The sequence below is a fragment of the Cyprinodon tularosa genome, unplaced genomic scaffold, assembly GCF_016077235.1.
Source record: "Cyprinodon tularosa strain WSP-4 unplaced genomic scaffold, ASM1607723v1 ctg89, whole genome shotgun sequence".
In the NCBI taxonomy this organism is placed as follows: Eukaryota; Metazoa; Chordata; class Actinopteri; order Cyprinodontiformes; family Cyprinodontidae; genus Cyprinodon; species Cyprinodon tularosa.
The window spans coordinates 1,007,189-1,018,657 of NW_024039662.1; the positions used below are offsets into that span (position 1 = coordinate 1,007,189).

The window sequence follows — 11,469 nt, forward strand, 5'->3', positions numbered from 1 at the left end:
TGGTCCAAAGTCATGTTCTCTAATGAAAGTAAATTTTGCATTTCCTTTGGAAATCAAGGTCCCAGAGTCTGGAGGAAAAGAAGAGAGGCACTTCATCCATGTTGCTTGAAGTCCAGTGTAAAGTTTCCACAGTCAGTGATGGTTTGGGGTGCCATGTCATCTGCTGGTGTTGGTCCATTGTGTTTTCTGAGGTCCAGGGTCAACGCAGCCACATACCAGGAAGTTTTAGAGCACTTCATGCTTCCTGCAGCTGACCAACTTTTTGGAGATGCAGATTTCATTTTCCAACAGGACTTGGCACCTGCACACAGTGCCAAAGCTACCAGTACCTGGTTGAAGGACCATGGTATCCCTGTTCTTAATTGGCCAGCAAACTCTCCTGACCTTAACCCCATAGAAAATCTATGGGGTATTGTGAAGAAGAAGATGCAATACCCCAGACCCAACAATTCAGAAGAGCTAAAAGCCACTATTAGAGCAACCTGGGCTATCATAACACCTGAGCAGTGCCACAGACTGATCGACTCCATGCCACGCCGCATTGCTGCAGTAATACAGGCCAAAGGAGGCCCAACTAAATACTGAGTGCTGTACATGCTCATACTTTTCATGTTCATACTTTTCAGTTGGCCAACATTTCTATAAATCCTTTGTTTTTATTGGTCTTCAGTAATATTCTAATTTTCTGATATGATGAATTTGAGATTTTCATTTGTTGTCATTTGTAATCATCAAAATTAAACAAAACAAACATCTGAAATATATGAGTTTGTATGTAATGTATGAATATAATATACAAGTTTCACTTTTTAAATGGAATTACTGAAATCAATCTACTTTTTCATGATATTCTAATTTTATGACCAGCACCTGTATATATAGGTCCGGACTTTGAGTAGGCCGTTCTGACACACAATTATTCGTTTGATGTAAACTAGTTAGAGTCCCGGGTTTGTTGGGAGGGAGACCGTCTTTCCATATTTAGCTCAATTTATCCTCTCATCAACTCCAACCAGCGTCCTTGTCTCTACTGAAGAAAGGTATCCCCTTAGCATGATGCTACCACCTCTATGTTTAACCAATGAAGGTGTTGTGTTAAGATGAATAATCAAAGTTCTTTTTTCCTCCCAACCAAAAAGTTTTATTTTCTCCCCCTTCGTAACTATTTGTGACACGTCTGATTATGAAACATCAATAGGCAGATCAAAATGATTTTAGAAATGTTACCTTGAAACTAATAAAAAACATGAAAAGCCACTAAGATTTCCTGCCACTTAGTGAGTTCTCTTTCACAGATACCACCAAGTGCCTGGCCACAGATGAATAGATAACATGTTTTCCACACAAAGCACTTCACTGATTGGTTTTGGCTGTGATGCATTTTTTAAATTGCTTTTGCAATTCTTAATATGGGTAGAGTAAATCTGGTATAGCTGTTATAAAAGACAAATGTTGCTTTACTGAAATCCATCTCTCTTCCTCAAACAAATTCCACATATTGCCTCATATTAACGGGGGAATTGTGCTTCTGTTCTGCCTCTCAGCAGTGTTAAATTTGCCAGAGGGATCTGCTCCTAACTCTGCAGGCAGATGATGAACACAGATATTTTAGTCTTTGTTCGTTTTTTTATGTGATTTCTTTCTATAGATAGAAGTTTCCATCAGTGTCCACTTTCTTGCAAAGGTACCACTGCAACGTTCTACATTGTTTCGTCAGACTGGTTTTAGATTTGCACGCACTGCATACTTATCTGTTCTCTATTTTGAAAAAAAGGAAGATTTTGTTAATTCCTCTTCAGAAAGTAGCTCCAGGTCAGTCAGATTGCATGGAGAACATCGTGAACGTCCATTTTCCCGTCTTGCCTCAGATTCTCAATTATATTCTAGTCTGCAATTAATAGGCTGTTTTCAAGACAAAGATACTTGATTCAAACCTAATTCTCAAAATGTGAAACTGGGGCTACTTAAAGTGTTTGTGAGAACATAATTTAACATTAGCTTTTTTCACGGTAGATTCAAACTCATTATCAACAGAAAGAAAGAAAGTTAAGTGCTTATATTATGAATAATCTACATTTAAGATTATAATGATACTTCTTCATTAAAATCAAGCCAATCAGAGCAGTGATTAGCTGTCCCCTCCAGGAAGCACCTACCTTGACTGTGCTGCACCTGCCCAGTAAACAGCATGAAGACTTTCACCCTTGATATAAGGCTCAATGTTATTCCTCTCGATCAGTTTTACTCAAAATTGAGAACATGTGGCTGTTTTAGCCCTTAACCTTCAAAATGACAGTAGTGCTTCTTTTTTAGATAATGTCTAAGTCGGGGAAATGTGTTTTTCAGCTGCAAGAGCTCTGACTTTTTTCAGCCCTAACATATATTTCAAGAGGTAGCTTGAGCTAGCTATGCCATCAAATGGGGAGCACCCACACAGGGAGAGGTCAAAGTGAAGGCAAGCACCTTTCATCTGGATTAGAGGAAAGAACTAATAATGTAGAGCAAATCAAAAGTTCTGAATAACAAAGATAATATTCAATCATATATATCTGTCTCAGAAGACTTAATTTAGATCGGGTAAACTTTAGGTGATTCATATCCAGGTTCAAAAACCAGTGGGAGATCCTTATGGATATAATTAATGACAAGCTGACTGTTAGAGCAAGAAATGTATTTCTTTGCCTTTTGCACTTTTAAACAATGTCAGTGCATGTTATTTCAGGATTACCCTGCATTTCGTTCATTCAACTCTCACTGGCTTCCTCGTCTCTGCTGAAGAAAAGCATCCCCACAGCATGATGCTGCCAGCTCAATCTTTTACTCAATACAATCCATCTGGAAAAATGCCTCATCTAATCCAACGTCCCCAAAAATACTCCTGTCTGCACACCTCAACTTCTACCACTAGGGGTGTAAATCACATCCATTATGGGGATTGATTCAGTATCGATTTCCTGACTGAAATTGCGGAAAACAACTCATAAAGTTGGACCCGCTAGTAGAGCGAGGTGTGCGAGAACTCTGGGACCCTTTTTTTCACCTGGATCCCCGCTCTTTTTGGCCCTCGTGTCCCTCCGTTGTCGGACAAACCCGCCCCCACTTCCTCACCACCTCGGCCGTATCTAGACCCACAGCGTATAGCGCAGACCACACTAAAAATTTAGCATAAATCAAAAATGTCTGCGTCAAGCTCACTGCGCTACAAGGAAGCGAGGTAGGAGGGCAAAATAGGTTTGGGGCCACCGCAGCACGGGAGTCAGAATTATGCCAAGGAGCAAATGGATAAAAATAAACTGGAGGAAAAAAAAAACGAGTCGCTACTCTTGTGGACGTGTCGATGCATCGGATTGTCGGCTGTTGGATAGATGTATTGATACAAAACGATTATTATTTACACCCCTATCTACCACTGCGTTGCTGTCACCCTCATTATCATGAAACACCCGGAGAAGCTGCTGTTTAGTTTAATTCTACCAATTGTAAGCACTCTAATTAGCCTGCAGGCTGATGATCTAGAACTCACCCCGTCTTAATATTCCTCCTCGGTTAATTCATCTCCTTTATACTTTTCTGAGCATCTTAAAGTGGTATGGTTTGGCTCAACTACAAACACTGCAGTCCCACAAGGCTTTGTGCTGAGTCCCTACCTCTTGCTTTATACCAGTGACTGCATCAGTACGCCTCCAAAGATCATTTATTATTAATAAACTGATGACATGGTCATCCTTGCTATCCACAAAAGTGTTTTATTTTCTGTTCTGGAATATGACAACGCTGTTTGTCACTGCATCCACTGACCTGGAAGTACACCTGAATTTAAACAGAACCAAGGAACTGGTGGTAAGCCCTCCGACTCCTCTAACATCAACAACCAAACAAACAACTTCAAATATCTTCAAGTAACAGTGGATATCAGACTCACCTTCAATCAGCAGATCACAGACATTCATGAACAAGAGCCACTAGAGACGAGCAGCCATCCCAGTGGGACTCTGGGTTCCCCTGTGTCTGCTTCTGTGACTTCTCCAAAAGCATCATCCAATCCAAACTATTACACTGCTCCACCTTTTTTCATGACATGCTTGCTGTTAAAAGAACAGACTAAACTCTGAGGCATAACCTGCTTGGAGAATCATTGTTCTGTTTACGTCCAACCCTTCTGAACTCAATTATAGAGCCATCACACGCAGTGTATTATCTGTAATACAGAACTTTACTCATCCACGACATGAATACCTCACGCCGTTGTCATCAGGACGCAGATGTTGAACACTGAGGTGCAGAAAAGCTTGTTTCAGGAAATCGCTCTTGCACGTGGTCATAGCAGTCGTAATCAACAGGCTGGGTGGGCCATGCATTGATAGGTTTTGACCTGTGCGTTATTTTTATGGTGTTTTGTTTGTTGAAGTATTGCTGTGCCTTATTGTTAATGTATGCTGATGAGGGGGAGTCCAGGGGGTGGTCTGTGGAAAAGGGATTGAGCGAAATGGGATAATAAAGTCTAAAAGGAGATGTAATCTTTGACGGCTAGAGTTGTCTATGGATTCATTCGGGGGTTCAGAGTGAAGGAGGCCAAATGTAAAGACAAACTTTGAATCATTTTCCTCCCTCTGCACAAACAACCACATAATCCTAATAAAGAATTTTATCAGAATGTTTTAATATCCCAATAAAATACTTTGTGGTTTGTAGTTCAGATAAGACAGACTGTAAAAACCTTTAACTGGTATGAATACATTTGCAGGGCCCTTTAAACTAAATGGTACGAAATGCTTTGATGACTTTGAATCACCAGGCTCTTATGAAGCACATAACTCTCCGATGGGAATTAAGCAGTGACAGTAGGCAAGAACAAATAAAGTCACAGCGGTGTGAAAAGTCTCCCAAACCTCCCCACCCTTTACATTCCAACATGTTCCTCCTTACTTTGCACTTAGGCAACAACTTGTACTCGTTTGCCCTCTTCCTGCCTGGCCTCCTGTTGTCAACAGCAACATGCCTTCATCCTGAAACACTTTTCTCTGTAACAACAATGGGAAAAAAAACTGAGGGAAACCATGGGGAAGGAAAGCATAAACGTCTACGTGCCCAGATATAGCTATTTCTGTGCATACGTGTCACCCGTAGCAACAAGACTGTGATTGTGGTTAGCTGGGCTGTCCGTCTGTCGCCATGGCAGCGTGCATCCAGTCAGTGTTTTAGGAGTTCCCCCTCAACACTGCCCGTGAGTCACCAGCGGCCCTCATGAGAGTAAACATCTTCAGCTGATTGGCAAAGACATGAGAAAGAACACCAAAAAAAAAAGACTCGTTTGAGTTTGTATCTATGAGTGAATAACGTAGGGGGGAGGGAAGAGAGTAAGAGATGTCAGGGATTATGTGAAAAGCAAACAAGAGGCTTGTCTAGGGTGTGGACTTAAAAAGTGGGCTGGGTATAAGTGGGCGGAGGGGTATTTTCTTAGGTTTGTGCCTTTAGAATCTCAGTCTGGAATTAGGATCATTGACAGCAGGAGGAATAGAACCTGGAAGAAACTTGCACCCCTCTAACGGTAAGTCAAAGTTTTTGCTTTGCTTCTTAGAGCTGCGGTTGAGTTGATTCAGCAGGATAGGAAAAGGGATGTTTAAACATGTTTCCTATGGAATATTGGGTACTGAATGCTTTCCTTTTAATTCAGGTGCCAATCTTCTTGTCTACCCTAACTTGCTTTAATGGTCAAATTATCACTGACCTGAGTAGTTTACTTTACAGTGATATAAACTAAAAACTGGTTTGGAGATGCAGATAAAAATTCATTAAGACTGAAATTTCTAGTTTCTAAAGTCAAAATGAGATCTTTTTCCATTTTTAAGATGGAAATGCAGTAATATCATGGCAAGACATTAAGGTCTCTGCAGGAATTTGGGGAAACCAAATATTCCAAAAGTGTGTTTTTAATGAAAACATACCCTTTAACCTTTTCTCTTTTTTATCCTAGCCATATTTTCTTACTTAAAAGTCAGTATACCCCGGTAAAATCTGCAGAAAGCATCTATGTTTCAGCATCTATATGCTTTTTGGCTGAAATTGCACATGGTTATATCTAAAAAGTAAGTCTGAGGTGAGACAAGAGGGGAGAAAAGTTGCAAGGTTGTTTGAAGCCCGCTCACATGTCTGGAGGCTCGATGCCCCGTGTATGAAAGGGTTTGTTTGAGTGAGCGACAGTGGGCCGAACCCTGGACCACTCCTTTAACCAAGCGAGAACCAGCACATTCCACTGATCCTCTGATCTCTCCCCGCGTGGCCTCAGGTCCGTATTTAACCCAAACAAGGCCCATGTACACATGCGGTTCTTAACGGGCAACTAAAACTGTAATGATAGTTTTACAGTGAAAACATGAAAACAGTTGGTAAAATTAGTTTGGTGTTTGTTTTAAAAAGAATAAAGGGTTGCATTATCTGCCAGAGTGAGGAGGGATCAGCAGCTTGGAAGGATACAGTAACTGGGTGTATGCTCTACAGTTATTTTAGGGAGTGGCAACCATCTTTCAAACATTGGACAAGCTCAAACTCATCTATCAACTATGAACCATTCTACTCACTTGTCTTTCCTTACCTCCCTAGGCTACTTATTGTTTCTGACCCCCCTCCCCCTGACGATCCACCATCACCTTTGCATTCAGCCCCTGTTAACTGAGCTCAGTTTGCAGACATTTTCCACAAGAGGGCCTCAGCTCTAGACTCAAATTAAAAGCTACGAAGCGACGCCCTGAGTGGATGTGAGGCCTTTTGGTCTTCTATTCAAGCTTAGAATGAGCGGTTATAGAAAGGGTTGGTGCTTTTCCCAGCATATGTTTAGGTTAAGCTGTAACAACATATTCCTAAAACTGTGAGGTGAAACCAATTTTTTTCCATTCATCTTTTCAGAACAGTCATCATGCTGATCCTCATCGCACTTTCAGTTCTTCACATCGCAGCCATCATCCTCTTGCTGGTTGCTACCATTGACAATGTAAGTATTGTTCATATTGCATGCTTGTGAAAACACGTTATGCAGGATTTCACAATTTTAGACGATCACAATGTTTGTTCAAAGGAAAGTTAAATTGGATAGTTTAAAGAGGTTCTGGTAAAAAAAAAATCAACCTGCAGAAGTTAAACGTTAGGCCCCACCTATAGTACTCTATATCATTTTAAACAGATATATTTTTTTTCCATTATTTTCTTTTAATTGCAGAGCTCGGCTAATAATTAATTTTGAATTACATGCATTTAAATACAATCAAAAAGCTGCAGGACACTGGAGTTTGACACCACTGATCAAGTTCAGGTGGTCCCAGAGACTAATGCTAACAGCTAGTCTAAGAGAGGTCAAGACTAAAGTGGACCCATGGCATCTTGAAACAATTTAAGCCTCAAAAACATCACTTTATGCTTCTGGTATTGTGTAAATATTGAAGTCATCACTGTGTTTTCTCTGGGAGGTTATTTAAAGATTAGATGGGATTTATTAATACAGGAAATGACGGTTGGAGGCGGTACACCACCACTGATCTTGCTGAGTGAAACATTTCTGGTAGATTAGACAACTAAAACACAAGTAAGGTATTCTGAAAATGAAAGAAATAACCACAATTTAAAACTTTTGAACTTCTGACCTTTTCATTGTCCAGAAACAGTATGTATATCTATATATATATCTACACTGCAAAAACAATCCAGAAATAAGTAAAAAATTCTTAAATTAAGTATATTTACCCTTAATTTGAGCAGGTAAATAAGATGATCTGCCAATGGAATGAGTATTTTTACTCTTAAAATAAGATAGTTAGATAATATTTACTTGAAATAAGTAATAAAATTGTTTTTTCTTATTTTAAAAGGAAATTGTCTTGTTCCATTGGCAAAGTGTCTTACTTACGTCCCCAATTCAAGGAAAAATTCACTTATTTTAAGAAAAAATAACTTATTGAGGTTTCTATTTTTTGCAGTGTATATATATATCTATATATATATCTATATATATATATATATATATATATATATATATATATATATATATATATATATATATATATATATATATATATATATATATATATATATGTTCTATTCTGACGTTGTGTTTTTCCTTTCCACATTTTAAATCCAATTCTCTGTAACCAGCCATCCACTGAAAACAACAAATAAAAAGTTTTTAAAAATGCATCAGTTTTAGATACCTTGTTAACCTGGCAAGTTAGACTGATATTGGGTTCCTACTGTCTGCCTATGATTGGTCTCAGCCAATCACAGTAACAACATAAAATAGCATCAGACGCCATGAGAAACCACAACAACTTACACTTTCGTGCTCTTTTTGACCTCTTTCAAAAGTGAAATTCAGGATTCTGACAAATGGCATGTGCTAGCAGCAGCTACGCGTACGTCCTCCTGCACTCTCACGTTTTGCTTTCAACTGTGGGCTCGGCAGCTCTTGTCTTGCTTTCATCACATCTTTAATTCCTGCCTTAAACCATAATAATGCAACATAATCAGGCTACCTGTTACAGGTCGGTCTTGAGTGGTTTAAGCTGGAGCGGTTTCTTACTGCAGCTAATATATTAACTACAGATAACCTCACCTCAGACATTCTGTATAATCTCAGTGAGTCAGTTAATCTCTCCTGCCTCTCATTCTTTTTCTGTTAGTGGTTGTCTCTTTCTTTCCCGACCACATACCCATCATTTTTGTTAGACTCAGCTCAATCATAGTTTGTTTAACAAAGTAACCTGCGAATGCTGCTCAGAAATATCTCAGATTCCTATCTGGGTAAGATTCCGAAGTGTGAGATGAGTAATACCAATTTTATGTGGGGATGTGCATGGGCCCTTTAAAGTGTCTCTCCCACCGAGGAGGTTTCTTCCTCTCTGAACTCTGACCTTAAACAATGATGTAACAGACTTTGTCACAGGATTCGATTAATTTTTGTTTTTCTTTTAACCTTCCCATCAGGCCTGGTGGGTAACTGAAACCGTGCGGACAGATATCTGGGCCCGGTGGGTGTTTATGGATAACAAGTGGAATTATACTGACCTCCCGGACATCAGTTCCTACCCACAAGGTGAGCCTAATTTATCCCTATTAATAAGGAAATATCTAATTAGAAATTCTAACTTTTTTATTAATTTATTGCATATTTTGACTAAATATGGCCAAATACAAAAAACCTTTAAAGCCCAAACACTCATGTTCACTTCCTCACACGAAGTCTTTGTTTATACAGGAAATATGGCTCGCTGCCCAATGTAACAGAGTTTGCATTGGTATTAGAAGCACTCAAGGGAAAAAATAAAATAAAAATTGTATTCTAAATCAGGTTCTCTATCAGATTTTTTGTTTTTCTAGTTATGAGTGAGTGAGTGTCGCCATGTGTTATAGCCAAAAAAAAGGTAACAGTGGAAAAGAAACAGGGAGTGATGATACAAAACTTGATCTCTGCATTATAGCTTGCTTCTGCATAAATTAAAGAGCAAATTCAGTCTTTTAAACAAACCATGTTTGACAATTTTTTTTATAAAATCTGAATTTGAACATTACACTGTTTGAGATATAATAAAATAGCTATTTATATGCTATTATGACGTTTAGAAGTTTAGGAATATCCACATATTAGTCAAACCAGCACTGAGCTGTTTTAAATTTCACAATTGCAGTTTTTGATTAACAAAAGAAGGAATTTGGTAATCTTTTATATTTATTAATTTAATTACCCATCTTGTTGATCGTGTTGCTCTCTTGCTCCCCCTGCAGATTACCTCCAGGCAGTGCAGGCCACCTCTGTTCTGGCCTGTATTTTCTCCATCATTGGCCTCTTTGTGTTTATTGCTCAACTCTTCACCCTCCCGAAGGGAAACAGGTTCACCATCTCCGGTGTCTTTCAAATTCTTGCCTGTAAGTAAAGCTATGGTTGAACGTTTTTCCATATCTCCCAATGATCTCCATTAAATTGTTTTTGTTTTGGTTCTTTTTTCATCCCTTCAGGCCTGTTCATCATGATCGCAGCCTCCATCTACACAGACCGCTTCCATTTGGACGAGGCAGAAGGTAACTATGGCCACAGCTACATCCTGGCATGGATCGCCTTCGGTTTGACCTTCATCTCCTCCATTGTTTACTTTGTGCTACGTAAGAAGTAGGGTGGAGCACAATGGACATTTGATCACACTCCACCTAACCAGTTTCTTTGTTATTTTGGACAGATCTACTCTTTCAGCTGAAATCCTGTTGGTTTTTTTTCCCATTAAATTTAAGCTGCTAGTGTAAACAAAACAGACCTGTGGATATTCTCTTACACATTTAATGTTGGACTGAGTCTGCCTTCAGATGTTACCTTCTGAACTTTGGGGCAAACCTAGCCAGTCGCAGTCGTATTTAAGTGTATTTTCAGCCAGGAGTCGGGCTGGTTTACTTCAGGGTATACTTCATTTTATGCTGAACAGAGAAAAGCCTTCCTGTTAATGAGAGACAATGATAAATCAAGACGGTAACACATCATGATGAGCAGACAAATCAAATATTTAATGATTAGCTAAATGCATGAGTCAGGATCATTAAGCTGTTTATGAATGATTTTTTTCCCCCTGTGTAAATGAGGGAGTAAAAATCACTATTTAAAAGAGATCTTTAAATATTTGACTGGCAGCAATATTATAATGTTTTACCTAATAAGATGAATAAATATCCAGTGTAAAGAGTAAAATCTGTGGTTATTTTTCATATATACTTTTACATATATGGATATGTATGTTACAATAGTAAAAATGAAAGGGGAATTTTTTTATGTTTTTGCATTGTTTTTGTTAGTTTATCAATTATATTTTCTTCTTTCATAAAAAGTTTTTTTTTTTTTCCCACTAGGCTAAACTAACGTGATTTACAGTCTTTAGAATATCATATGAAACTAATGCAATTCAAAAATGATTAAAGATACATTACTCAAATATCAGCTTTGGATAAATAAATGTTTCCATAAAAGGATGACTGTTTTAATAAATGAAGCACCACTACTTCTAAACGCAAAATAAGGTTTAATCAAAAATGTCTTTTGATTGTAAATCCAACATTTTCATGCGCTCACATCAGCTGTTTATATAAAGGCATCTGTTCCAGAAATGAAGCATGAGACATAATGTGTAAATAGGCTTTCTTAAAGGAAAGCTCTGTATGTCTGATGTTGTTTATTTTTGCTACATGATTGACAATTACATTGATTTTTGAAATAAACATTTTCTTTTTCATTTACTGGTGACTTGTCATTTTTTTTTGTCCTTCCTTTTCATTTAAGATTAGATGTGGTGGTGATCATAACGGATCACAGTATAAATATTCACTGAATAACAGAACAATCCTGAATAGGCAAGGTGAGTGTGGATTGAATGTTCAATGTCCATCAGCATCTTAGTTAATTAAAATGTCGTCAAGAAGTGGTTTGATTCACAAAATCAATTTTAA

General features: G+C 38.3%; 1 protein-coding gene across 1 annotated transcript; it reads left to right on the forward strand.

The window, feature by feature from the left end:
* The first annotated feature begins 5,392 nt into the window (after positions 1-5,392).
* LOC119775719 (epithelial membrane protein 2-like) lies at positions 5,393-11,251 on the forward strand. The gene is made up of 5 exons (XM_038273795.1): positions 5,393-5,548; positions 6,904-6,988; positions 8,971-9,079; positions 9,769-9,909; positions 10,000-11,251. The coding sequence occupies exons 2-5, from the start codon at positions 6,914-6,916 to the stop codon at positions 10,152-10,154; spliced, it is 480 nt and encodes a 159-aa protein (XP_038129723.1). The 5' UTR covers positions 5,393-5,548; positions 6,904-6,913; the 3' UTR covers positions 10,155-11,251.
* The last annotated feature ends 218 nt before the right edge of the window (positions 11,252-11,469 follow it).